The 26,453-nt window shown below is 50.2% G+C and overlaps 12 protein-coding genes and 1 non-coding gene across 13 annotated transcripts; 7 read left to right on the forward strand and 6 right to left on the reverse strand.

Moving 5' to 3' along the window:
• Positions 1-1,008: 1,008 nt before the first annotated feature.
• On the reverse strand, positions 1,009-3,548 carry BO88DRAFT_438385 (Hsp70 family protein). Its single transcript, XM_025709666.1, has 9 exons — positions 3,309-3,548; positions 2,716-3,251; positions 2,607-2,651; positions 2,481-2,553; positions 2,076-2,422; positions 1,917-2,023; positions 1,685-1,868; positions 1,491-1,599; positions 1,009-1,429 (listed from the first exon to the last, which is right to left on the reverse strand). Exons 1-9 carry the CDS (start codon positions 3,364-3,366, stop codon positions 1,206-1,208), a joined length of 1,683 nt encoding a protein of 560 aa, XP_025558517.1. The 5' UTR covers positions 3,367-3,548; the 3' UTR covers positions 1,009-1,205.
• A 194-nt stretch (positions 3,549-3,742) lies between these two features.
• On the forward strand, positions 3,743-5,609 carry BO88DRAFT_396363 (uncharacterized protein). Its single transcript, XM_025705241.1, has 3 exons — positions 3,743-4,053; positions 4,147-4,735; positions 4,795-5,609. Exons 1-3 carry the CDS (start codon positions 4,033-4,035, stop codon positions 5,379-5,381), a joined length of 1,197 nt encoding a protein of 398 aa, XP_025558518.1. The 5' UTR covers positions 3,743-4,032; the 3' UTR covers positions 5,382-5,609.
• Positions 5,610-7,210: 1,601 nt separating this feature from the next.
• Positions 7,211-9,589, reverse strand: BO88DRAFT_446658 (Hsp70 family protein; the record flags this gene model as incomplete). Its single annotated transcript, XM_025710306.1, has 6 exons — positions 7,211-8,657; positions 8,709-8,778; positions 8,832-8,876; positions 8,944-9,123; positions 9,198-9,478; positions 9,532-9,589. 6 exons carry the CDS (start codon positions 9,587-9,589, stop codon positions 7,618-7,620), a joined length of 1,674 nt encoding a protein of 557 aa, XP_025558519.1. The 3' UTR covers positions 7,211-7,617.
• A 647-nt stretch (positions 9,590-10,236) lies between these two features.
• Positions 10,237-11,943, forward strand: BO88DRAFT_472195 (uncharacterized protein; the record flags this gene model as incomplete). Its single annotated transcript, XM_025711738.1, has 3 exons — positions 10,237-10,330; positions 10,400-10,988; positions 11,063-11,943. Exons 1-3 carry the CDS (start codon positions 10,307-10,309, stop codon positions 11,941-11,943), a joined length of 1,494 nt encoding a protein of 497 aa, XP_025558520.1. The 5' UTR covers positions 10,237-10,306.
• Positions 11,944-12,138: 195 nt separating this feature from the next.
• Positions 12,139-12,211, reverse strand: BO88DRAFT_t240. Its single transcript has one exon. It is a non-coding gene; the product is annotated as a tRNA-Phe (tRNA).
• Positions 12,212-12,307: 96 nt separating this feature from the next.
• clf1 (putative cell cycle control protein (Cwf4)) lies at positions 12,308-14,698 on the reverse strand. The gene is made up of 2 exons (XM_025707612.1): positions 12,792-14,698; positions 12,308-12,736 (listed from the first exon to the last, which is right to left on the reverse strand). Exons 1-2 carry the CDS (start codon positions 14,574-14,576, stop codon positions 12,488-12,490), a joined length of 2,034 nt encoding a protein of 677 aa, XP_025558521.1. The 5' UTR covers positions 14,577-14,698; the 3' UTR covers positions 12,308-12,487.
• Positions 14,699-14,916: 218 nt separating this feature from the next.
• On the forward strand, positions 14,917-16,695 carry BO88DRAFT_408058 (U4/U6-U5 snRNP complex subunit PRP31). The gene has a single exon (XM_025707613.1). It carries the CDS (start codon positions 14,992-14,994, stop codon positions 16,546-16,548), a length of 1,557 nt encoding a protein of 518 aa, XP_025558522.1. The 5' UTR covers positions 14,917-14,991; the 3' UTR covers positions 16,549-16,695.
• Positions 16,696-17,289: 594 nt separating this feature from the next.
• On the forward strand, positions 17,290-18,373 carry BO88DRAFT_446661 (uncharacterized protein; the record flags this gene model as incomplete). Its single annotated transcript, XM_025710307.1, has 2 exons — positions 17,290-18,104; positions 18,195-18,373. The coding sequence occupies exons 1-2, from the start codon at positions 17,498-17,500 to the stop codon at positions 18,371-18,373; spliced, it is 786 nt and encodes a 261-aa protein (XP_025558523.1). The 5' UTR covers positions 17,290-17,497.
• A 454-nt stretch (positions 18,374-18,827) lies between these two features.
• Positions 18,828-20,138, forward strand: BO88DRAFT_151791 (uncharacterized protein). The gene is made up of 4 exons (XM_025701522.1): positions 18,828-19,584; positions 19,634-19,848; positions 19,897-19,989; positions 20,045-20,138. The coding sequence occupies exons 1-4, from the start codon at positions 18,957-18,959 to the stop codon at positions 20,081-20,083; spliced, it is 975 nt and encodes a 324-aa protein (XP_025558524.1). The 5' UTR covers positions 18,828-18,956; the 3' UTR covers positions 20,084-20,138.
• BO88DRAFT_408060 (uncharacterized protein) lies at positions 20,096-20,575 on the reverse strand. The gene is made up of 3 exons (XM_025707614.1): positions 20,388-20,575; positions 20,286-20,335; positions 20,096-20,237 (listed from the first exon to the last, which is right to left on the reverse strand). Exons 1-3 carry the CDS (start codon positions 20,532-20,534, stop codon positions 20,198-20,200), a joined length of 237 nt encoding a protein of 78 aa, XP_025558525.1. The 5' UTR covers positions 20,535-20,575; the 3' UTR covers positions 20,096-20,197.
• An 883-nt stretch (positions 20,576-21,458) lies between these two features.
• Positions 21,459-23,001, forward strand: BO88DRAFT_349995 (adenosylhomocysteinase; the record flags this gene model as incomplete). Its single annotated transcript, XM_025703478.1, has 5 exons — positions 21,459-21,497; positions 21,554-21,686; positions 21,737-21,863; positions 21,914-22,515; positions 22,562-23,001. 5 exons carry the CDS (start codon positions 21,459-21,461, stop codon positions 22,999-23,001), a joined length of 1,341 nt encoding a protein of 446 aa, XP_025558526.1.
• A 278-nt stretch (positions 23,002-23,279) lies between these two features.
• Positions 23,280-24,406, reverse strand: BO88DRAFT_373493 (TIM-barrel enzyme family protein). The gene is made up of 3 exons (XM_025704274.1): positions 24,188-24,406; positions 23,984-24,129; positions 23,280-23,922 (listed from the first exon to the last, which is right to left on the reverse strand). Exons 1-3 carry the CDS (start codon positions 24,273-24,275, stop codon positions 23,323-23,325), a joined length of 834 nt encoding a protein of 277 aa, XP_025558527.1. The 5' UTR covers positions 24,276-24,406; the 3' UTR covers positions 23,280-23,322.
• Positions 24,407-24,943: 537 nt separating this feature from the next.
• Positions 24,944-26,294, forward strand: BO88DRAFT_472203 (Tm-1-like ATP-binding domain-containing protein; the record flags this gene model as incomplete). The annotated part of the gene is made up of 1 exon (XM_025711739.1): positions 24,944-26,294. Exon 1 carries the CDS (start codon positions 24,984-24,986, stop codon positions 26,292-26,294), a length of 1,311 nt encoding a protein of 436 aa, XP_025558528.1. The 5' UTR covers positions 24,944-24,983.
• Between the last annotated feature and the right edge of the window lie 159 nt (positions 26,295-26,453).

The raw sequence follows: 26,453 nt of genomic DNA on the forward strand, positions 1-26,453 counted from the left end.
TTGTTGTTGTTGTTGTTGTTGTTGTTGTTGTTGTTGTTGTTGTTGTTGTTGTTGTTGTTGTTGTTGTTGTTGTTGTTGATGATGATGCATTATCATTATCATTATCATCCCTCGTGCGCCCGACCGGGATCAACTGCCCGATTATTGGTTCTGGCGGGACTAGTCAGGCACACCCGCCAGCATTGGATATGCAGGTACACAACAGTTACTATTATTACTGCTACACAAGTTACTTGAGTATTTACTGCAGACGGAGATATTCTCCCGTCGCGAGACTAGAAAACCTATTTCCCACTTCTGACCTTGCCGAACATCTCTCCTACATCATCAGTCCCATCTATTTATAGGCCGGACCACTATGTAGATAAGTATCTAATTTGTATCATCCTAAATTCTCACATGACTCGTGGCCGTTTCATCGGCCCCACTGGGAATGCATCACATTGCTGATTGGTGGATAGCTCTGCGAGCCTCAGGCACTTCAAACCACGCCGGGACTGACGTAACCCCCCCTGCCATCATAACTAACTTAATTAACTAACTACCCGACTAAACCAATTAAGGACTAGATAGTAAGTAATTATACCAATTGAGCTGAGAACCAACCATGACAACGAGTCGATAACAATGTCGGTCAATTCTTATTATCATAATACTACTAGTTATGGGAATTTTAAGTAAGATTGTCTAGTCCAGTTATTGAAGGAGCACAGAAGTACTACTAGGAATAGTACCGCGACTTAGTAGTTGTAGTTGTTACTACCATCGCGACTTCGACTTCAATCAAAGCACTGGCATTATATATACTACCTTTGCAGACGAAAATGTTCAATGCTGGCAATCTAAGTACAGTAATAGGAGAGAGAAAACAATAGGCCCGAAAAGAGATTTATATATTAGAGTAGAGAGAGGGAGAGAGACCAAGATAAAGTGAAGGAAAACCATAAAAAAAATGAAAAGAAAAAAAAAACAATAAAATAAAATAAAAAAACTCGAATTATTGCTTGTATAGACATTAAACATTAGGGAGATGTAGAAACAGATAGTAGTCGTATGGGAGAGAAGAAAAGAACAAAATAGAAAAGAAATAAAGCAAAACTCCAAGACAACTCCAGCAGATACCAATCTATATGGGATGTTTTGAAACACATACTTACCACTCATCGCATAACAGTCCGCAAATCGCACGAGAGAGACTCACCCTTTCAATTACCCGCACGCTCACTCCATATTCTAGGAACCATTTTTTGGGCCAACACCTTACATTTAGTATGCACTGAGATTTCCAGGTACCCCTTCACACGAAATGTCGCAGTCACAGAGATGCATTGATGCGAGTATACACCGCCTGCAGCAGCAGGTTGTAGGGCGCGTTCGTCGGCGGGTATGTCAGACAAATTGCAGGTCAACCGGGCCAGTACGCGCGAATCTGCAGTTTCGTTGCGCCAGAGTCAGTGCTGTTATTGGTAACATGGCGGGACACAGCTTACTTTGGCCATCGCTCATCTTCAGAAAGAACGTTTTGACAGGGGGCTCCCCCGGGCGACTATAAAGATGAAATACAGTCTTGTAGGGTCTATCTTCCTCGTAGACATGGCCCTGGTGAGGAGTTAGCAAAGAACACCTCATTACCGAGAAGGCAAATGAGAAGAATGTTCTCTCTCTCTCTTCTCCAACAACTTACCTTGACCAAAATCTGTTGGGGTTTAGCGGGCGCATCGGGCTCATCAATGAAAGCTTGCAGACATATTCCGGGTTCCTCCCGTAATCCTGAGCATTCGATGAAGTAACTCTTGTTACATGTCTGGTTTTTCGTGACGATGCCGCTCAGGCCCTTTCGCGCAGCACCGAGAGATGCAGATAGTTCACTGCCTTTGGATCAGCATGTAGCACGCCTCAAAACCTCTGAAACTCACGGTGCTTGGGAAAACAAGATCCTGGAAAATCCTGCATCTTTGAACCCCTCCGAAAATGCCTCCCGCGCAAATTCAGAGCGCATCAGCCCCCCAGTCATCAACAATTCCTGCAGGTCAGTTAGCTTAGAATCAAGGGGATTACTCAGAACCTGAACGTACATCGATCTTGAAGTGGCCACGAGTGGCTTTGTCCACCTGATCGTTCACATGATGGAAGACTTGGCCGACAACGGTGTCAAAAAATGCCCGCATATCGCTGTCGGACAAGATTATATGACCCGTCGTTGAGTCATACCATTGCGACGTAAAGCATTCCATCCGGAATTCAAGACGATGGCTACTTCCATCTCCAGTGAACTCTTCCTTTCTGTTTTTGAAATCGTTCATGAGAATTTCTCTGCGATCAGAATTGACGTCGTTGAACGGATTTATGAAGGAGGCGTTGAAGCGATGCCTCATGAGCTTCAAGAACTCTCTGTCAATGATGGTACTCCCAGACTTGGGGCCTATGGTGGATGCATTAGATCTTCGTTTGTAGACAAACCAGTGAAAGAACATCCTTACCTATGGCACTGCTCAGTTCCGTGAGTGAATACGATGTTGCAGTTACATCCGTGATCATATAGCAGGAGATGTCCTAGCTTCTTGTCAGGATATGAAACGTTGAACAATCGCGCATATTCTACTCACAACCGTGCCCCCGCCCACGTCACACACGCAAAATGTGCTTCCGGACTATTGACACAATCTTTCATTAGCCAGAAATATTCCCTGAGGTCAAGTAGGCACACGTACGAACCTTTCTTCGTTCCCCAGATGCCTCTAGGATGGATATCGCGGACGCCTCGCTTTCAGTAACAAGGCAAACTTCCTCATTCGGTTTTTGACCAAACCCGGCCAAGTGGATAGCCTCACTCATCCGCACTTGTGCATCGTTGGACCAGCCCGCCGGAATGGAAAACCAGTACTCCTTTTTGATGTTTGGTTGACTAAAAATGTACGACTGCTCCAGGTAGTTACGGATCCCGCTGAGGTAGTCGGCAACGACACGCACGGCCGACTTTCCGGCTGGCAGCCGCATGATCCGTTGTCTCGATACCCTCTCCAATTCCTCGTCCCGGAAATCTGTTGACTCCAAGTCTGGGTCTAACAGGAGTTTGGTCCACCTGAAAGTTTCGAGCTCAGGTGTAGCCTCTACTCCCCATCGAGGTTGCATGCCACTTGGGTACTGCATTGTCGATGGCAGTTTGGCCCGGGATTGAACTGGCCATTCATCCACTTGATAGATGGGTGAATCTATGCTTTGCTCGTCAGTACCATAGCCCCAAGCAGCGGCTTAGGTACGGTTAGCTTCATGCATGATGTATAAAAGCTTGGGAACCGTCAACTCACCGGTACCCGTCGTGCCGTAGTCAATACCACAGACTAATTTTGACTTGGCCTGTGACATATTGTTACTGGCTCATCTTAGGGCTCACTTGTAGACCTTGGTATATTGACTGTAACGAACACTCGTATGATAAGGGGACTTGAAAATGGCAATTCTGAACTGGGGGCTGGGGTTGGGGTGTGGAAGTGGAGATATCGCTGACACTGAAAAGCATCCAAGAGGGGGGGAAAGGAGGAGAAAGCAGAGATAGATTGTATTGCCCTTTCATGTGTCCCATGCTGCCCAACACTTAAACCGTCTGCTAGCTCTCTGAAGAGGGCGGGCAATTGTCTCGGAGGGAAAACTGGCCGTCCCGGCAGATACGAGGCTGGCTGATCACTAGTCTGGAGACCTCCCATACCTGATAGGCCTGTTCTCACTCGGCTGTCTCAGGGTAGAAGGTATCAGGAGGACGAGGGGGGTAATAGAGAGAGAATGGGAGAGAATTGAGTTACACCTTTGAAGGTCTAGATGCTCCATCTTGCGTGTTGGTTGTCAAGGGGAAGAACGGGGAACAAAGCCACTGGACCTCTTTCCAATTCCTGGTTTCTCTAACGCCCTCTCATCGTCTCCCCACGTTACAATAACTTCTTCATTGCCCCTTGGTCTTTCTCTAATTTCATCGTCTACTTCTCATTTACCTGTCTTCCTCAGCTTTGCCTCTCTGCACAGCTCTGAACCGCCGACATGGATAAGACTTCTGTTCAGGTAAGTATCCTTTCGGGCTCAGACTCAAAGACCCTCTTGTAAATTCTAGAATGCAGACATCGGGCACACGCTGATTGAACTTCTTTCTTATAGGAGGCATCCTCCCCCGCCGATACCGACCGTAATTCCGACCGTCATGCTTCAGAAGACGAAAGCCCACCCCAGATTGAGGACGTCGAAGCCCTCAAGGCCGAAGTTGCCTTTCTCCGGGACAAACTGGAGATTCTTCAGGGAAAAGCTTCGCTCGACTTCAAGTTGCAAATGCAGATGCTTACTGCCGGGGCCACGGGCTGGCCAGATTATGATTTCGAGGTCTTGGGGGACCACATCCGCCGGGTTATGTATCGCATAGAACATTGGTGCCAACAACATGCCCGGCAAGGTATGCCTGATACCGTTGAACTGCATGACTTGGAAAAGCAAGCCATCATTCATAGCCTAGAAGGCTATTGGGTCCAAGATTTGGAATGGGATACACTGATGAAGTCTCTTCCCTACCCTTTCTCTCTGTATATGTCGGAGGTGCTCGCTCAGAGCATCTTGACAAAGAAAATCGTGGATAAGTTCTTTGTCAACCCATTTTGGTACCTTGAAGGAGAAGGTCTCGATCGGCAGGATCATACGACGGGCTCAGTCTCCTGTGCACAGAATCTGCAACATCTGTACCGACGATTTTTAGAAAGTGGGAACTTCTCTTCCGCATCCTTCTATATCCTCATCTGATGCTGACCAGGACTGCAGCGAATGGCATCAGAGCCACCATTTGGAAGAAAGAAACCGTCCGTCTGTTAAATTCGGTCAAGTTAGTCCAAGCACCCAATCTCGAGCTCGGTCGGCAGACAAAGGAATATCGCACAAACGCTGTCGCTTTGTTCGCCTCCACCCTACTTTCCGACGTCTTTTTCCAGAGGCTATTAAAAAGTGTGGATTGCGACGAAGCGACGAAGCGAGAGGACAGTCTTCTGGAGTTATGCAAATTTGCTGATGAGACAGCAATTACCCTCGGCTCCAATCAGGGACATTGTGTGTATAAGACACTGCAGACTATGGGAACCACCTTTGATCCGAGATCCCACGAAGCGACATTCCATAACCTCCATAATGTCCGGGGTAATGCTGACGATGCCAGATTGGCTGGCCGTCGCATCCTAGGTATAATCCAGCCGGCTGTAATACTAAAGCTAAGGACTCTGAGGTGTGACGAAAACGTCTTGATTAAAGCCAAGCTATTGGTGGAACATGGTGACTACACCGAGGAAGATCATGAGCGAGAGCGACCAAAGCCTTCTGCAAAAACCCTTGAAGAGGTTGAGACGGAAGAAGAATAAGTAAGGGAGATATTGAAGTTCAGGACTGTGTCTGTAGTATCTTTGTTATATATCGTTTTGTCTATAATTGCCCCAGACTGTCGAATGTTTTAATGCAGTGATTTGTTATTTCTGTATATTCCTCGCCTCATCACTCCTATTCATTACAAACCATTCTCATTAGGAACACTTTGCTTCTCTTTCTACGGCAAAGCAATTTTCAAGTCATTCGTTATCAATCTATCTCACGCAAGTAGTAAAATGAAATGGAATTTAACAATGAGATCGATAAATTCGGTGTCTCTAGCGCAATGCTGCTCGGTTATACACAGATGCCTAAGAAGCCCGAATCAGAGCCGTTGCCCTGCCCTAGAGCAACTACGCAATACGACTTTTATCCACAAATCCACAGGGGACGAATTACTATACAGTGAATGATATAATCAGTAATAAACGAGCCTCACACAACAGACAGTAGGAGATTTCCAATTTTGGCCTCTGTCTTCGAAATCTTCAAAGTAATAATCGACTCCAATATGTCCGTCCGAGAGAAAGGTTTCCAAGAAGATGCCGCCGGAGAGTTTGGATTGGATTGGTTCCAACGCTGGAGTTTAATGCTCGGAGTGACAAGTCTCCGAATATCCCGTTCTTACAGGTCCAATGAAATATGGTTTCGGGGTCTTTCGTACTACTAGTACTTATGCTCGCGCTGTGATTTGAGGGGGACACGTAGTATGGGAGGTGGTAAACGGATCTGCTGTTTGTCTAGAACACTACACAGCCGCCTCCCCCCCACCATCTTCTCCTTTATTAAACTCTACATCAAAGGTAGCTATTAACGTTCGATGTGACGAATATAGGATGAAGCCTGACAAAGACAGGGTTCGCGGCGTCCCCTCGACCCTCCTTCACCCTGTCAAAGATGTCAGGTTCCCTGCCGAGAGCACTACTACCACTAACAACAAGTGTAATTTTTGAAGTCGTACTTGTGGCAATTACATAAGCTCAGTAATGGTATTCTTCCTATTCTTACTATCATTGTTAGTTATTACTATTATTATCTTTCCTGTTGCTGCTTTCAACATGTGCATCTTGTGGCAAATTGAATTAGTGTTTGTATGGCCAACAAGGTCAAATGTAATGATACTCATATCGAAGATTGTCTTTTACTTCTCGCGATGGCTAGAAAAATTAATAATTATATATGTACAGTAAGAATCTTTCGATACGTCATTAGAAATTTTTGGGGAAAATCCTGCTTATCAGCGCAGACTCGAGAGGGAAACGACTGCGTCACATTGAAACCAGCAGAGTAATTATTTAAGGATTGAAAGGTAATATAGATGATGATAATAATGAAACTATCAGCACTGCCGTGACTTCGATAGAATTAACGATGGCCTTGATGATAAAAAAAATAAAATAAGAAAATAAAAAAAAAAAATAAAGAAAGAAAAGTGAATAAAGAAAGTGAACAATTCTAGATTTACAAAATAAGCTGCGGTACAACAGGCACGCACACCGAAAAGAAATCTTAGTGAGACTGAGAGTCGACGTTCCTTTATGAGGGTGCCATAACTATTTGCATCATAGTAGGTAGGCTTTATGTGGGCATTGTTTGAGATGAGTTAGTCCCGTCGTTCTCATTCTTTGTCCCAAAGGACTCTCTAAGCATTGCCTCCGCCACCCAGTATGCTGATGTGGATGTTTACCGGTCGGTTCATTCACCCCGTGACAACAGTCCCCGATAACATGGGGATAGATTAATGTTCGTATCAGCTTACTGATAAAGAAGGACGTAATTAAAGCGAAGCATGTTGATTTCAGGACTCAGATAACAATTTGGTTTACTCCATACTGGGTCCTGACTGATCCGATGAATACTCAAAGAAATATCCTCCAAAAAAACAGTCTCGCCGTCCATTCATTAGCAACGAAATAAATGAGTAATGGAAATATCAAAAATAAAATAAATAATAAAATCAAATATGAAGAAGGAAGTCTCAGGGATAAGAGAAAAAGTGTGAGTGAAACAAGGAATGAAAGAAGAAGATGGCAAACTAAAACTTAGAAAAAAGAAAGAAATTCGCGAACTAGGTAACAAACGAAATACGAAATATGAAAACACGCTACACGCTACAGTAAAGCGGTTTACCGAGGCTGAACAAACCGGGTGCAGCGTTTGCTCATCCATGTCTTGTTGAAAACCCAACCATCCAGCTAGCCAGCTGGGCCGCGCAGCGACATCTCGAGCAATTTATGCCCAAACTGTATAGACCTTGCAATTGCCACAATCGATTCCGCCTACTAAACATTGAAAGCTCAACTCCCCTTTCTTGAGACAGAGGGTGGCCTGTACATTAACAAGAATTTGGAAGAATGTGTGCCCCTCGTTGTCATTTATGTGAGGGTGGCGGCTCAAGTCAACCTGAGACAGACCGAGTTGAACATAGTCGAGTAGTTTTGAATGAACCGGGTTGAGCAATTCGGGCTTCGAGCGTGGGCTGGGATCGTCGACGGAGTAGATAGCAATCGGTTTGATCAACGGCATGTTGTGCTGATGCAGAAGCTCGAATCCCCAGGTGTACTGCTCAACCGCCTGGTACTGGTTATTCTTCTTGAATATCCAGGTGATCGGCGCCTTTTCTTCGCTGTGCATCAGGTCCAATCGCTCTTTTATGGGTCGCTCCCGGCCTGCCTTTTTGAGGAATGGCATGAAGTCGTCATGGTGCATTCCGTAAGTGCGGGCGCAATTCACCATGGTATATGACACATCGAAAACACCTAGAAGGGCCGACCCGTAGGCCGTCGCAATGGCAGGGTTGTCCGGGACGGTTAGCTGCACATTTCGCTGCTCACAGAAGACCTTGAACACGCTCTTGGCATAGGGAGAGGCAGCGAACCCTCCAGTGATAAACAAGTGGGAGACCTGATGGCCTCCATATTTTCGACACATCATATCAACCTCGTTGAGTTGATCGCCCATTATCTGGATAGAACTCTTAATGGTCGGCTCAAGAAACATCTTCATATCGCCGACAGAAAGTAGGACCTCTCCAGTTTGAGCGTCGTAATGGCGGTGAGCGTCATCAGGGAGTGAAACCACATCCATGTTCAAAACCAGCCTACGGATTCCCCCGGTGCCATCAAAAGTCTCTTTCAATTCCGTAAATTTGGCCATAAATTGGCCTGCCATACCGCCATTGTCATCGAAAACTTTGGCGAACACCTCCGGAAATCTTGCACGCATCGTTGCAAGAAAGAATATGTCGACCTGAATTGCACCACCGATATGACCTGTGAATGTGAGAAGAGAACTTAACTGACACAAGTCGAAGCTGGACATACCGGAGGACTTGCTCAAGGGTTCCAGTACCCAAGCTGGATTCTTCGACACCACCCAGTAACAGACTGAATCCTAGGCAATGGTCAGGGAACCAATTTGGAAGTCTCTGCTGGGGAGATACTCACAATGGTGCATCCGCCTATGTCGCAGATGCAAAAGATTTCGCCGACCTGTTGGTCCAAAATGCCCTCGTCAGCGAGTTCGGTCTCCCTGGATCCCTCGCAGCCCTTCACTAACCTGAACCATATCGCTTTTCTGCTCTAACACATAGCGGGCCGACGCATCCGACTCAGAACTGAGAAAAACGTTCTCCAGACCTATAGTGTCGAATCCGGCTTGGGAAATGGCCGTCCGCATGGCCATATGAGCTTCCTCTTCCCAGGCTACGGCGGTAGAAAAACGGAATTGTACAAGCGTCTCGTCAGTAAGAAGACAAAGAGATGTCAAATGGTCTGAATGAACTGACGTATCCGTCCGAGAAAATCTCCGACCATGTCCACGGCGGTCTTTTCCGGCGCTTCCTGTAGCAGACTTTGATATGTCAAGCTTGCGAACGACTCGTTCAGGGGCCCAGTAGGGCGGCCTTTAGGGTCTAATAAAAGCTTAAACCATGCGTAAGTTGGGGGATAGGTGTAGGCACACCAGCCCCACCGAGGCTCCCTTCCCGGGTAGCTTATGTTTGTCGGGACTTTTAAGGCTTTTCTTCCAGGCCAATCCTCGATGACCTGAAATTCGGGCTCTTCGTTCAGTATCATATGGGCTACAACGACGCCTGGAATCACTTAGTTCCTGCACGAAGCTCCTGGTTCAAATGCCGACACTCACCAGTGAACGTTATACCAACATCCACACCTACGACTATCTTATTTGTGAAGTGGGCCATAATGAGAGCTGACGGGCAAAGATGCACAGAAGTGGGTACAGAAGATGAGGTAAATGGATCGATGACAAGCAGTTTAGATGAACGATGATTAGAGTCAGATGTTAAGAAATGAAGACAGGAAAGTTAACGAGAAAGCAAGATGAGGAACCTGGGAATGGGAATGGGGATGGGGTATTTATCACCGTCTGTTGGTCCCTCCCCAAGCCCTCAATAGTGGCTCTCTTGCAGCTCGTCATGCTCGATGGGTCGGGTTTCCAGGCCAAAGCGTCTCGGAAACCCGCCACCCCCGGCCTGGCGGCCAGGGAGCTGATAGGCCTAAGAAGGTTGCAATGTCTCGGAAGGTTTTTCATCGCTTGAGACCCAACGAGATATCATAGGCTGGTATGCTCGTACAGTCCGTTTAGAAACAGGTTAGTAGGTAAGGCGAGCCAGAAGAAGAGAGCCAGAAGAAGAGAGCCAGAAGAAGAGAGCCAGAAGAAGAGAGCCAGAAGAAGAGAGCGAGAAGAAAGGAAAGAAGAGAGGACAAAGAAGCCCCTTTTGCCCCGTTATGGACAACATATTTGCTCATTAAGTCCGGCTCTTTCATCGCGGTTGTTTGTTCCAAAATCTCTTAAGTATCACCCTACTTCCTGCCCAGGGTTCGAATCGACTTCTGTCATCACTCAGCTCTTAGGAAAGGAATTCTTTAAGCTCGAAATTCATCATCGTCTCAGCGTCATGGGAAAAAGAAAGGAAGTCAAGGTGAGCATATTGATCTCGGAAGTTTTGCATTCGTCAGCTGGTCTCTGAATATCCCCTTCATCATTGAAGGCACCATCCTCCAAAGCATCTTCGCCGCCCCATGTTCCCGACGACACGAACCCGGCTCCAACCCTGAATCAGTCAGAGAGATATAAAGATACCGATGTACTCCAGGTCAAGATCGATCATCTGCAGGCTGAAATAGATGAGTTAAAGAGAGACCGTCAAGAGAAAATGTGGCTGGCAGTCTTTGGGGGGCGCGGCTGGCCAAAGCCTATCATCGATTACAAGGATGCGTTTAACTCTCTCTTCATCACGGCGAACTGGTGGGCGGATGATTATGTGAAAAGATATACGGCTGCGCTGGCCGAATTCGCTCCCGGTGAGAAACGAAGTATTCTCCAGAGCCTGGATGGCTACTGTGTACAGGATTTGGACTGGGATACTTTTCTAAAGTCTCTGCCGTATCCGATCCGTACTTTCATACCCCTTGCCCTCGCCCGAACGATGCTCGTAAAGGACATATTCGATAAATTCTTCGAGAATCCTTTTTGGTACTTTGAGGGCAAGACAGAAGCGATAGACGTTGAGCCTCAAGCACAGAGTTCGCTGTCGTTTGCACAACATCTGCAGCATCTGTATGAGCAGTTTCTGATTGGTGAGGCCACCAATATCTTCACGTACCTAGGTTCCCTAACCGCCTAGTCTCACTGTTGACTTGTTATTGAATAGTGAATCCCAAGTCTGCCAGCCTGTGGAAAACCGAGACCGTTCGTCTTGCGAACTCCGTCAATGATAAACAGGCCGACAACACTGAGATGGGCCGGCATACAAAGAGTCGACGTGAGGAATTGACTCGATCATTCGCTTCCGCCATGCTGAAACATCCACCATTTCAGATGCTACTTGAAAACTGTGAAGACACCGCTGTGCGGGAGGCAAAGCTTGTCCAATTCTACGAGAAAGCCGAAAAGTTGGCTATCAGTCTCGGCTCTTCTCATGGTATCTGTACGTATCGAAACCTCACGAAGTTGGCCTCGCCCTTGTTCTGGCGAGGGGATCAATTCGTGACTGCAGAGGAGCGTCATATCTACCTGCCGCACCAGCCTAGACTGGACGGAAATCGTATTCTGTTCATCTTGCAACCTGCAGTGTCACGCACGGGAGCGGCAATCCCCGACGGTCAATTAGAATCCTGGGCTCAGGCTGTCGCAGTGATTGAGGATGGCGACTGTACAGAAGAAGTGTACCACGAGTTGCAACAAGAACGGGAAGCTGAGGCGGGTAAGGTCTACAGAGAGAAACAGGAGGTAATGGCGAAGCACCAGGCTGCCTGGGAACGGGAACGACGAGAGAAGCAAAACGAGGGCAAAAGAGTGGAGGAAGAGACACAGAGAGAAGAGGTGGGAAAGATTATAGAAGGAAGCCCAGGGAAGCAGGAGGATGAGGAAGGAGCAGGTGAAGATACGGAAAGACCGGCACCCAAGCGAGCACGAAGAACAAGAGGAGCAACAGGGAAAGAGTCAGGCCAGCAGGTAAAAGAGGAGAAAGGGAAAGAAGAGACGAAGAAAACAAGAGGACGCCGGGCAAACAGAGGAAAGACTACCAAATGAGGGTTGCTGCTAGTGAGACGGTAGGATGAGTATTGCGCATTCTGATCCTAGTCCTGATAATTCTTCACGATAGTAATTGTGGTTATTTATTATCTTACAGTATGAAGTCTGTTCTTTATTCAGTGCATTCACTGTTGCCTTTCTTATAACTGTAAATTTTCTTGACTTCCGAAGCAAAAATGGGAAAAAAAAGAATGGGACGAGCCGGGCTTGAACCGGCCACCTCCAGATCTTCAGTCTGACGCGCTCCCAGATGCGCCATCGTCCCTTGTTCTGATTGAGGCATAACGTTTTAGGCTCTGTAAGAGGAAGTGGGTTGATATGTTCATTATCTGAGCATTTAGATCACATGCAGTTATGTGATTGACTATCGAGTACTGCACTAGACAGACGGAGTCCACAGAGTGCCAGAGGATGGATTGGTGATACACAAAATTGGTAATTGCACGTGTGACCCGATGCAAAAGCTATCACTACTGACATGATACATTTCGTGATGCCATTAACTCCCCAGCTATGTATAGAACTACCCTGGTACATCGATCTAAGATCCATCCCCTTGCTGTTGCTGTTGCTGCTTCCATTGGTGAGCTCTTTGCAGCAGCTTCGACAGATTTGCCGCTGACTGGTCGTCCGCCGGGAATACGTAGTCCATGTACTCCTCGTACCGGTCGTCGTCCAACTTGCGCCGCTTCTTGACTCGCCGGGGCATCTGCTTCTCGATCTTGTCGATGTCTTTTGGTGAACCGTGCGTGTGCTCGAACGACCGCCAAGCATTCAGCAGTTCCACGCGCTGTGTCATGGTTAGTCAGGGATATGTCAGAAAAGGAACGTTGACGACAGCTTACCTCTTCCTTGAGCTCCTTCTCCTTGAACACTTTGTGGGCTCGTTCGAAAACGGCCCGAGCACGACGCTTGGCATCCTCGCTGATCGGCCGCTCCTCTTCCTCCTCCTCTTCCTCTTCCTCCTCGTCGGGAACGTTAATCTCGAAGCGGGCGTAGTTGATCCACACCTTGACGTGGTCTGTCTTCTCCAGCAGACGCTCGTACAGCTGGCGGACCCGGTCGTATTCGCCCTCGTACTCCTCAAAGTCGATGTACGACTTCCACACCAACTCGGGCATATCGAGAGTTGGTTGGTCAATCCCAAGCTCGTAAATGGCTCGTGCACGGTCGGTGTCGTCCAGCCCGCGCTCCAACTCGGCATATTTGATCCACGACTGGCTGTTGGAAGGATTCCACTCGATCTGCTTTTCGAAAAGCGTCCGGCACCGCACGAACTCGAACAGCTGGCGCTCTAGATCAATGTATCCCCGGAAGAGTTTATCCTTGGGGCACATGCCGATGGCCTGGCCAAGCGTCTTGCGAGCGGCTTGGAGATTCATCTGACGGATCTCAAACTGCGCCTTCATGAGCCAAATCTTGGCAAAGGTGAACTTTTTGTGGGGAATCAATTTGAGACACTCGTTGTAGATTTGGCGCGCACGCTCGGCGTCCTTAGCTTCCAGTTCCTCCCAGATGGCGTAGAATATCCAGAGGTAGATATACCGTCTCCAGTGCCGCTTCTCCTGCGATGGTGGTATTTGAGCGATCGCGCGTTCGTAGATGTCGCGTACTCGGTCGGGGTCGCCCGAGGTCTCCTCAAGCCGGGCAAAGTCGAACCATATGTCGTAGTTCCGCGAGTTTTCTTTCAGTTGCTCCTCGTATTGGACTCTGCGTTTCGAAAGAATCACGTCCTCAACGCCTTCCCGGTCACCATACTGTTTCTCAAATGTCGTATAGGACTTGTGAAGCGCCATGGACTTTGAGCGAGGAAGTCGATCTAAAGCATACTTGTAAATCGCCCTAGCACGCTCATACTCCTTCAACTTCGCCTCGAACTTGGCATAGCCGATGAACAGCTTCTCGTCCATAAAGTCCTCTCCCAACGTCTCGATCGCCATTCCATACACCTCCCGCACGAGATCGCTCGTTCCATACTCCTCTTCAAACCGAGCCCACTTGATCCAATTGCGTGGTTCGGGGTGAACAATCGTGAACCGCTGGAAGATCGCGCGCGCCCTCTCGAACTCATTGTATCGCTTTTCCAGCTTGATATAGGCGCTCCAAGCTCCCTCTTCCGGCTCCCAAGACATCCACCGTTCAAAGACCTGCCGTGTGCCCGCAATGTTGCCCAGCGTCTCCTCCATGTAGACATACTTGTACCACAGCTTATCCACCCGAGGCAAGATCGTCACCGCACGGTCGAGTAAGTTCCTGGCATGATTGATGTTGCGATTCCGCATCTCCGACTCAATGTACCGAATCCACAGAACCACCGAGGTCGGGCTGACGTCCAGCGCCCGTTCAAAGATTGAACGCGCCCGGCGGAACTCCTTCTGCTCTAGCTCCCATGCCGCATAGCGCATCCAGTTGTTCATGTTAATTCGATTCCGACGCACATAGTCTTCGAACTCTTTTCGCTTGCGGCCCTGGTATTCGTGCAGTTCTTCCAGGTCGGCAAAGCGCTGCGTCGGCGCCTGCAATGCGGGCTCCTGCCGGTCCACGGCCTCGCGAAGCAGCTGCTCCGCTGAGATCTGGACGGGCGCTGCGGCCTTGTTCTTGACCCTGGGAGGGCCGCGTGACGACTCCATCGTGGTGTAGTTTATGCGACGATAATCGATCGGTAAGTGAGGTATGGTTCAAGCCGGACAAGGCCTCCGAGAAATCTGGCGTGCGCGTAGAGCTGAGCTAAATACGGCTCGACAGATAACACGTCCAGATACCCCAAATCAAAGGCGTTGTGCTGGCTACCGGGCGGTAGTCGAGGTTGATGCTGATTCCAGATTCCGAATGAATGCTGCGATCCAAAGTCGGACAAGCTGCGGTGATGGTCTCTTGCGCCACCCCCAGCCACCGCGTTGCTGACTCAGCTCCGGCCTGCAAAGCCCAGTCCGTGTGGCGGCGAACCCAAACCTCGAACTTCACCTGCATCTCATCTACGCGGCCTTGCTTCTACTTTGCGGACCTACACAGCTTGTCTGCTGGTCACGCTGCCGAATACCCATCATGTCAAATGCGGAGGATCTCTTGAGAGATTTTGAGGAGGACGACGAGAATTTTCAGGCTGGTGATGGCCTCGAAGAGGAAGCTGTCGATGAGGAGCAGCTGGCGCAAGCGCCTGAGCTCACCAACGAGTTTGACGTTGCCTTGTCGACCGCCGACGAACTGACTCGTCTACACAAAGTGCTGCGCGATCACTACTCTATCCGATTTCCTGAGCTCGAGACGCTCGTGACTACCCCGATCGACTACGCGAAAACTGTCGCTATTCTGAAAAATGGCCCGCTCAACGATATCAAGGCTCTGTCGACCTCGCCAGATAACATGGTGGGCGTGCCACTGAGGTCGATCTTGGATGGGCCATCCCTGATGGTTGTGGCCGTGGAGGGTACCACCACCCGAGGCCGGGAGATGACCGAGTCCGAACTCAAGACCGTGATGGATACTTGCGAGCGGATCCTGAAGCTCGATCGCGAACGTACGGCACTTACAGAAAGCATCCAGTCGCGAATGAGCCAGATCGCTCCCAACTTGGCGGCTTTGATCGGACCGGAGACAGCGGCTCAGTTCTTGAACCAGACCGGAGGTCTGCTTGAGCTAGCGAAGATCCCCGCGTGCAACCTAGCTGCACAGGGCTCGAAGCGGTCGGAGGGACTAGGATTTGCTACAAATATTGGTATTCGCTCTCAGGGATTTCTGTACAACTCGCCGATCATACAAGGTGTCCCGAACGACCTTAAGCGGCAGGCCATTCGCATCGTCTCTGCCAAGATGGTCCTTGCTACGCGAGCGGACGTCTCCAAGTACAGTCCTGACGGATCGCTCGGTGAAGAGCTGAAGCAGCAGTGTTTCCAGCGTCTGGAAAAGCTTACGGAACCCGCGCCGAACTCGGGCGTGAAGGCGCTCCCCGCTCCGGACGACAAGCCGTCCCGTAAGCGAGGTGGACGACGGGCGAGAAAGGCAAAGGAAGCTGTCGCCATGACGGAACTCCGCAAAGCCCAGAACCGGGTTGCCTTTGGTAGGGAGGAGGCAGAAGTCGGATATGGTACCGGAGAGGGAACAGTCGGACTGGGCATGCTTGGCCAACAGAATGATGGGCGGATCCGCGCGACTCAGATCGACCAAAGAACCCGAGCGAAGCTTAGCAAAAACAACAAGGGATGGGGTACCGCAACCCCCGTCAGTGGCACATCTACATCTCTCCGTGCATTCGGCTCCAATGCTAGTGGAACGGCCAGTGTGCTTCAGGCGAAAGGGTTGCGGACCTCTGGAGTTGGCACCTCGCTGGGAGGATCAGCAGGTACTGCCAGTACTATTGCCTTCACGCCCGTGCAAGGGTTGGAGTTGGTGGATCCTAAGGTACAAGCTGAGTTGAGTCGGAAACGCAAGGCCGAGGAGGATCGGTGGTTCAAATCTGGCACATTCACGCAAGTTGGTGGCCAGAGCAGCACGGCGCCTCAAGGGGGGAATGGAGGTTTTAAGGTTCCGGCATTGCCTCCGAAGAAGAAGGTCGATACAGGCGAGGGTAAGATGGCACCGCCACCGCCGCCGGTGAAGCAGTAAAGGGGGTCATTGTGTTTTTCAGGATTACGAGCATTCACAAGGCGTTATAACGTGGGATTTGCATGATACCATCAAGAACTGTATGATAGGATTAAACAAAAATACCAGTGCTTAATTATGGTTTAGCTTCTTTGGTCATCAGTGAACGGTACTGTGCAAGGGTGCCGAATTCCATGCGAACCAGTGGACACCTAGCCATGGTTCCAGACGGGATGGTGAAATTTCTCGGGCTGGGGATAGGCAAAGCCCAGCCCACACACCCTGATGGCGCAAGCCCGGAAGATATGTCGTGCTATTGTCTTGAATGTGACAATAACGGGCAAGAACTCAATTCTGCTGGGGGTTGCGCCGAGCAGTGTTTCATAGCACTTTTCTTTATTCTCCATTTGGCACACCGGCTGACCACCGTCCCCTAGCACTTGTAGTTATTGTCCCTAGGCAACATATTATAGAGCCCTAACCAACCACCGGAGATGTTGTAGTGCAGACCAGTTGCATGTCGCACCCGGGGATCCGATGATAAGCATAAAATTAGTAGCCGATGATCATCCAGGCACCCGGGCTCTCAAAATTTGATCATCCAACGAGCAGTGCAACATTCCGGCTGACCGACTCAAGTGTCGGCATATTGCGTGCTTTGAGGGTGATCTGATCGATCTTGGATTTCATCGAGTGGAGGTTGGATCGGGTGGATCTTTATGAGTAGTTTCTCTATTCTCGGGTTTCATTTCTTCCTGTTTTCTTTAAATGGCGACGTTCATCCCATCATTCTTCTTTCGTGTCTTTTTAATTCTTCTCGCTTTATATTAGTTGCACTTATTGTCACTCTTTAGCATCACCTTCCGCCTTTTTTGTTCCTACATACATACACCCCTATACACCACTCCATACTACTATTTTACACTACTACCATCATAGACCACCAGTCCTAGACACTACTACTAGAACAATGTCCCCCAGCATAACCTCACCACGTCCCTCCACCCCCGAAACCCAACATCAACGGCTTAAACCATCACCACCACCCACCAACATCCTCCTCAACCACCACACCCTCCTAACCACCAACCCCGAAGCCTTCATTTTCCAAGCCGCTGCCTCCCTCCAACTTCGTCTCAACCCAACAATCCCCAATGATTCATCCCTAATACCACCACCATCAGACACCAACCTCATCATCTCCCCTTACAACACCCCACACCACCTCCTCGACCTCCAGACCCTCAGCCCGGCCTCCCAACTCCTCGCCAAAGCGCTGACCCTATTCCACCCCATTCGCCCTGACTACGCCACGGCGCCCTACACCGAGTCCTTCAACTGGGACAGTGTCTTTGGGTTTCTAAGGAAACAGGCGAAAAGCGAGGGGTATACTTGGGGCAAGAGACACGAGAATATATTCTATGTGGTTGTATTCCGGTCGACGTTGACGGCCGATGCAGATGGGGAGAAGTTGCATGTGTTGGATGAGATGTCGTTACGGGAGGCAGTGGCGGGGGGTGGATTGTTAAAGTATTGGTTTGGGAATGTGGATGGGGAGAGGAGGGGGTTAGCTACTTGTGAGTTCTCTACCCTCTTTTTCTAAAGAGTTTACCTAAAAAATAATGTTTGCGAGGAGGATGGATGTGCTAATAACAGGTGACTGATAGGTGTATGGCGCAGTCGGGAAGATGCAAGAAAAGGAGGGTCGGGACCATGGCATCGACGAGCACGTGGGGCGGCGAGGGAAATGTATGAACGAATTGAGTTCACGACGTTGAAGTTGTTGGTGGGGGAGGATGAAGAAGGGAATTGGGGATGGGAGTTTGGGGAGTGGGTGGATGAATAGCTTGATCTTATCATATCATTTCATATCATTGATTGGGTGTTCAATTCCTTAATTATTAATACTGCATATATATTGTGAAGAGTTATACCCTTGATTCAAAGAAAGATCAGCAATGAAATTCTCGCTTGCAGCTTTGCTGACCGGGAAACATTTCTGAATCCAGACTGGACAGCCAAAAGGGCAGCATTGCCCGCGGAGTGGATTCCCCACCCGCGCATTGTGGCGTTTCCAGAAGAGTATCATTCCACGCGGAGGTGGGGAGGGGGGAAGTTCCACTGGATTTTGTTCGCCAATCTCCAATCTGCTGATTGTAAAATCCCCCATTCATATTGCAGCCGATCAACTTGTCAACACTCAATGGTCATGGCTTTGCTGCATGGAACGTCCCTCAACGCGGGGCAGATCCTTATTCTCCAGATTTAGGATTAGGATACGTCACGACACATGCCCCGGATAGTAGATAAAATATATATAAATAACCCTATACCCCCATACCTCTCCCCTCCTATCCTCAACCAAACAGTAGTCCAATCGATACTAGTATCTAGTAGTACTACTAGTATCAGCACTACTTACACCAAAAATGCCTGGCGTCCTCACCCAAACCCTCGCCGTCAGCGACGGTCCCCTCACCTCCGAAAACGCTGCCCTCCTTCGCCCCTCCGACCCTAACCTCCCCCTCGACGAGCTCCGCGCCCGCTTCAACGCCGACGGCTACCTCTTCCTCAAAGGAGTCCTCCCCCGCGAAGACGTCCTCGAAGCCCGCCGCCAATACTTCTCTTACCTCGCCCCCACCGGCGTCCTGAAGACAGACAGCGACCCCGTCCACGGCATCTTTAACCCCGACAAAACCCCCGACGACTTCCCCGGCATCGGGGCTGGTGCGGCTGGTGGTAATGGCCGGCCGGGCGGGGAGAGCGCCGCACAATTCGTCGATCGCGCCATCGAGGCTCACTACAAGGACTGGTATGCCGAGAAGCTGGTCCAGCATCCGGCGCTATATGCCTTTATTGCCAAGTTCACGGGGTGGGGTGACAATACGTTGACGTTTAAGCGGACGCTATTGAGGAATAATATCCCCCAGACGAAGCCTATTGGTGTCCATTATGATCAGATCTTTATTAGACATGGTGAGCCCACGGCTGTGACGGCTTGGGTACCTATTGGGGATATCAAGTTGAGTGGTGGGGGGTTGATTTATTTGGAGGATAGTATGTCTTCCATCCGGATTGTATGATGTGGGGATGCTGACGAGGACAGGTGATGTCGTGGGCCAGAAGATTGAGAATGAATTCACGGCCAAGGCTCTGGCAGCGGGCATGACGGAGGAAGAGGCTAAATATGCCTTCAACTCGAATATGATGTCCACGGGCATGTTGTCGGAGAATCCCGCCGAATTTGCCAAGGAAAATGGCCGGCGTTGGTTGGTTGCGGAATACGAGGCGGGGGATGTGGTGCTGCATAAGCCTCACATGGTAAGCGGCATCTTATTAGGAGCTTGTGGATAGTGCTGATGGGATTAGATCCACGCGTCGACGGTGAACAATGACCCGGATAGAGTGATCCGGTTGGCGACGGATTTGCGGTTTGCAGACTCGTCCCGGCCGTATGATAAGGTTGGTTTATACCTGGATTCTGTGATGTATTGGATGGACACTGATAATGGTGCAGAGATGGATGAACTTTTACCGATTTAATGACGGTGTTTAATTGGTCAAATTGGGACAATGACAGTGTTGGTTAATTGAACATAAACTTATGACAGACATGACATGATTCTTCCACCTGCTTACTCGCATCCATAACTTTGCCTTCTGCGTTCATCTACTTCGTAGTAGATATATCAAACGTACAATGACAAATCCTAGGTCCTTCGTTAGCTTCCATACTCCCAAGACTGGATGATACCTACTGCTGATCATCACAGAACCCTCCAGTCCACCCACCACCCTGTTCAATACACTGCACCCTTGAGTTAGCCATTTCTCCTTGATATCGACCAAGACCAGCATACCGTATTCCGACAGGCAAGATTCGCAATGTCATCCCCACCACGGATCTGGCACGAGGTGGAATTGCTCAGCATGATTTCCATGAGGGCAGCCAGGGCGGGCACACCCAACCCGAGGCAGGAGTAGAGGGTGACTAGGGCGGCTTTCATCGTGAGGTAGCTAGTTTCTAGTTGGTGGCTAAGAGCTAGTGGATGTTGGCGGTGGTGGATGTCAACCAGAGAGAGTGCCCCTTGCTACGATAGGCCTAGGTAAGATTGGGAGGGACCTTGGTTGACTGACTAGCAGGGTAGCTGCATTCTGTGAGGGATCTGCAGAGGGGATTACTTGGATTGAAGCTCGTGCATGGCCGCGGATGGTCCGGTGCTACACAGTACGATCTGCTATCGATATGGCGAGGGATAGATACTCGGGATTTGACTCGTTGATCTTTCAATCTTTTGATGCCTTAATTGCTCATGCATTATCTTCATGCCCAAAGAGTTTTTTTTGGTTACTTTGATCGCATTCACTAGTTATGGCTGCTTCGACGTGGCATCCCTTGCTGACGGCCTTAGGTAAGAGGGGGCCAGATGCACTGAGGAATGTCCAAAATCCGATTGTCGGCACCCCCAAGATTTGGGGCCAGTGGGATCCGCCGGTCGCGATGGATACCGGAGAACAATAGTCATCCTCCAGCTGTAGTTAGTCGGTTAATAGTTCACTAGTTATGAGGCAGATGGTTAGTCTTCAGGTTAAGTTCCGAGACCGAGGGATGGACCAACGGCAGCAATCAGGAGAGGCACCGTCAGCACGCAGTCCGGAAGCATAGAAAGTCCGACCGCATCAGCCCCGCCGGCCGAGCTTTGCTCCGTTTGAATCCTTCACGCTTTCTTCCCCTCTCTCGCTCTCTCTCTCCGCCCTTTTATTTCTCTTCTTCCCCCTCTACTCTTACTCCCTCCCACTCTCCCTCTTTCCTCACTTATCCTCCCCCCTTTTTTTCTGTAAGCCATATCTCTCCATTCTTCTCATTCTTCTCACTGTCAACTTGACTGATTCTAACCATTGCCTCTCTAGTATCTTCACCACACACAACCATGGCTGCCCCCGCCCAGAAGTTCAAGGTCGCCGACATCGTACGTTCCCCGTTATACCATTCTACCATGATCGCAATTCTCATTCATGCCTCTAGTCCCTGGCTGCCTTTGGCCGCCGCGAGATCGAGCTCGCCGAGATTGAGATGCCCGGTCTCATGTCCATCCGCCGCAGATATGGTCCCGACCAGCCCCTCAAGGGTGCCCGTATCGCCGGTTGCCTGCACATGAGTATGTCGGCCTGACATTTTTTACTTTGAAACCTTTCTAATCCCTTGCAGCCATCCAGACTGCCGTCCTCATCGAGACCCTCGTTGCCCTCGGTGCCGAGGTCACCTGGACCAGCTGCAACATCTTCTCCACCCAGGACCACGCCGCCGCCGCCATTGCCGCTGCCGGTGTCCCTGTGTAAGTTAAAACTGTATACCAATCTATCGGCTCGATCTAATAATTGATAGCTTCGCCTGGAAGGGTGAGACCGAGGAGGAGTACAACTGGTGCTTGGACCAGCAGCTCTCCGCCTTCAAGGATGGCAAGAAGCTCAACCTCATCCTCGACGACGGTGGTGACCTGACCTCCCTCGTTCACGAGAAGTACCCCGAGCAGCTCAAGGACTGCTACGGTCTGTCCGAGGAGACCACCACTGGTGTCCACCACCTCTACCGCATGCTCAAGGAGGGCAAGCTCCTTGTCCCCGCCATCAACGTCAACGACTCCGTCACCAAGTCCAAGTTCGACAACCTGTACGGTTGCCGTGAGTCCCTCATCGATGGTATCAAGCGCGCCACCGATGTCATGATCGCCGGTAAGGTTGCCGTTGTCGCCGGTTACGGTGATGTCGGCAAGGGCTGTGCCGATGCTCTCCGCAGCATGGGTGCCCGCGTCCTGGTTACCGAGATCGACCCCATCAACGCCCTCCAGGCTGCCGTCCAGGGCTACCAGGTCACCACCATGGAGGAGGCTGCTCCCCAGGGTCAGATCTTCGTCACCACCACTGGTTGCCGTGACATCCTCGTCGGCCGTCACTTTGAGGTGATGCGCAACGACGCCATTGTTTGCAGTACGTTCCATCTATCATGATCTACTGAATCAAGCTAACTGCTCAGACATCGGTCACTTTGACATTGAGATCGACGTTGCCTGGCTCAAGGCCAACGCCAAGTCGGTCCAGAACATCAAGCCCCAGGTTGACCGCTACACCATGGCCAACGGCCGCCACATCATCCTGTTGGCCGAGGGTCGTCTCGTCAACCTTGGCTGTGCCACCGGCCACTCTTCCTTCGTCATGTCCTGCTCTTTCTCCAACCAGGTCCTTGCCCAGATTGCTCTGTTCAAGGCTGAGGACGCCGAGTTCGGCAAGAAGTACGTCGAGTTCGGTACCACTGGCAAGAAGCCCGTCGGTGTCTACGTTCTCCCCAAGGCTCTCGATGAGCAGGTCGCTCTCCAGCACTTGGAGCACGTCAACGCCAAGCTGTCTCAGCTCACCCCCGTCCAGGCTGAGTACCTTGGCCTTGAGGTCACCGGACCTTTCAAGGCTGACCAGTAAGCCCTCCTATACCCCAAGCTTTAACAAATTGGCAGCTACTGACTAAGTGAAATAGCTACCGCTACTAGATGTCGAAATCCTACTGCTAGACTTCAACATTCACGATGTTACGACGACATATACAGGGTTCTTTATCAACATGGGGCTCAAAAGCATTGTCTTCAACGGCAAATAAAAGTGGCTGGGTATGGCTAGGGTTGCATTGGTGGTTGTGGAGTAATTGTTCAACAGAAGATACCAGATAATTGAATACATCATATTCCTACTACAGTAGTTTACCAAATACCCACCTCATTTCCCTTAAATCTCGTTGAAGAATACTTACAACTGAATCTCCTTAAACTTCCTCGCATTTTCCTCCAACGCCACCTCAACAGGCAACCTCTCCATACTACTCGCCCCAAAGAACCCATGCACCCCCTTACACCTCTTCAACACATACTCCGCATCCTCCGGCCCCGCCAACGGCCCCCCATGACATAACACAATCACCTCCGGATTCACCTTGACCACCGCATCCCTCACCTCCTGCACCACCTTAACACACTCATCCAACGTCAACGCCGTCTGCGCCCCAATCGTCCCACTCGTCGTCAATCCCACATGCACCACAATCACATCCGCGCCCGCCCGCGCCATCATCTCCCCTTCCTTCACATTGAACACGTACGGCGTCGTCACCAGATCCATTTCCCTGGCGATGCGAATCATCTCCACTTCCTTCTCGTATCCCATCCCCGTTTCTTCCAGGTTCGCGCGGAAGTTCCCGTCGATCAGACCGACTGTCGGGAAGTTTTGCACCCCCACGAACCCGATGTCCCGCAGTTGGCGCAGGAAGGTCCGCATGTCTCGGAAGGGGTCGGTGCCGCAGACGCCGGCGAGGACGGGCGTGTTTTGGATGAGGGGGAGGACTTCGCTGGACTGTTCTCTTAGTTAGCATTGGTTGTGGGTGGGAAGGGCGAAAAAGGGTGAGGGTATGTACCATTTCGACCACCACGGCGTTGGCGTCTGAGTAGGGCATCATTCCTGCGAGAGAGCCTCGGCCTGCCATGCGGAATCGGCCTGAGTTGTAGACTAGGATTAGGTCGGCGCCGCCTTTCTCAATGAATTTGGCGGAGAGGCCGATTCCTGTATTTTGTCGTTAGTTACTTATTGATAGTTGAGTGTTGGTAGGATGGGTACATACCGGCTCCTGCACCGATGATGATGGAACCATCGGCGATGGTCTTGCGAAGACGGTCGAGGACTTCTTGTCGGGTGGTTGGGCGGGGCATAGTGGTGTTATTGTGTAGGTATGTAGGTTGTAGTATCTAGGGTGGGTGTTGTAGTAGGTATTAGGAAAGTAGTATGTTATATACTAAATCGAGGGCTAGTGGAGGACAGTTGAGGATGGGCCTTAAATAACCTCCGACCTACAAAAGTCGGAATTATGACGAATGAAAGAATGTCGGAAACAAACATCCCCGTGATAGTGTGACTCTATCTCCGAAGGAGGGGTAAGAGGGGTATGCCAAATCATCAGTGGATCAGGCGGTTACCACATAATTGATAGTCAAGTATCCAGTTTGGTGGCGGATGGGTAGTACTTTTAGGTGAGGTAACCACTTCAGCTGAGGATCGTCCGGGATTTGACCCACGGCTAACCCTAACTAGTTTGCAACGGCGTGGTTTTGTCTGCAGCTGAGACTCCTCTCTTCTGCGTGATTAATTTATTACATCTCGCCTTGGGCTTTTTGAGTTCCTGCGAACAGATCCCTGTCAGTATTACGCACGACAGTACTCTTAGTACATCTGGTAGTCTCGGATATGACGGTGCAGCGCAAGCCGATCGATTCTCCAGCTGCCTGCCACCAGCCACTGTGTAACATGCCCCTCTTCAACGTTATAAACCCCGCTCCCAATAAATAGTAGTAGTAGTAACATCACCTTCTCTACAACACCTCCAATATCTACAACAAGTCATAGTAATAGTATACTGCAACATGCCAACCATCCTCCTCCTCGGCACCTGCGACACAAAATGGTCCGAACTACTCTACCTCCACTCCCAACTAACCTCTAACCCCTCCATCTCCGTCCTTCTCATGGACGTCGGCCGCGCCGCCACCTCCTCTCCGCTCATCAACATTCCTCATCCCAGCCTCAACAACAAAACAATCGACTTCACCCAGCTCCCCCGAAACGACTACATCCAATCCATCACCCATCTCTCCACCCCCACCGTCGCCGACCTCTACCACAATGGCAAAATCCACACCATCCTCTCCATCGGCGGCAGCTGCGGCACCACCATCGCAACCACCATCATGCGCGACGCCCTTCCCATCGGGTTCCCGAAACTGATGGTCTCCACCATGGCCTCCGGCGACGTGGGTCCCTACATTCAAGAAACAGACATCACCATGATGTACAGTGTCGTGGACGTAGCCGGCACAAACAGCATTCTGAACAGAATCCTCCGCAACGCAGCAGCCGCAGGAACCGGAATGGCGATATCATACCACGACCAGCTTCAGACCTCAGAGTCTAATAGCTCGAACGGACACGCTCAGAATAGACATCATAAGGAGAATGGTAGCCTCAGCAAAGAAACGCCCAAAAAAACCAAAATCGGCATCACCATGTTCGGCGTGACCACACCTGCCGTAACCCAAATCCGCACCTACCTGGAATCCCACCTCCACAACGAATGCGAAATCTACGTCTTCCACGCCACCGGCTCCGGCGGAAAAGCCATGGAGCGACTAATTCGCGAACAACAACTCGACGCCATTGTGGATCTGACCACCTCTGAGATCGTGGATGAGCTCGCTGGCGGGGTATTGTCCGCCGGACCGGGACGGTTAGACGCCGCGGCGGAGAGGGGCATCCCGCAGGTAGTGAGTGTGGGGGCGTGCGATATGATTAATTTTGGGACGAAGGATACAATCCCCGAGCGGTTCAGCGGGAGGAGGATCTACGAGCATAATCCGACGGTGACTATTGTGAGGACGGATGAGGAGGAGAATCGACGGATCGGGGAGTTTATTGTGGGGAAGTTGGGGAAGGCGAAGTGCCCGGGGAACGTGGTGGTTATGTTGCCGACGGGGGGGATCAGTATGATGGATGTACCGGGGAATGGGTTCTATGATGGGAAGGCGGATGAGGTGTTGTTTGGGACGGTGGAGAAGGGGTTGGAGGGTTCCGGGGTGAGGGTTGTGAGATGTCAGGGGGATATAAATTGTAGGGAGTTTGCGGAGAGTGTAGGTGAGACTTTGTTGGGGTTGTTGAAGAGTGTAGTTAGTAGATTGTAGTATAGTCGAACTGAATTTAGGGTATATGTTAACTTTCGATCACTATGTAGATCAAACCTACTTGACTGCATATCTTTAACCTTGGTGCCGCCGGAGCACCAATAAGGTAATTTCCCGGTGGCCATTTACCCGAGTTACAGTTTCTTTGAAACTTAGCTA

This window comes from Aspergillus vadensis (assembly GCF_003184925.1).
Source record: "Aspergillus vadensis CBS 113365 unplaced genomic scaffold BO88scaffold_28, whole genome shotgun sequence".
Taxonomy (NCBI): domain Eukaryota; kingdom Fungi; phylum Ascomycota; class Eurotiomycetes; order Eurotiales; family Aspergillaceae; genus Aspergillus; species Aspergillus vadensis.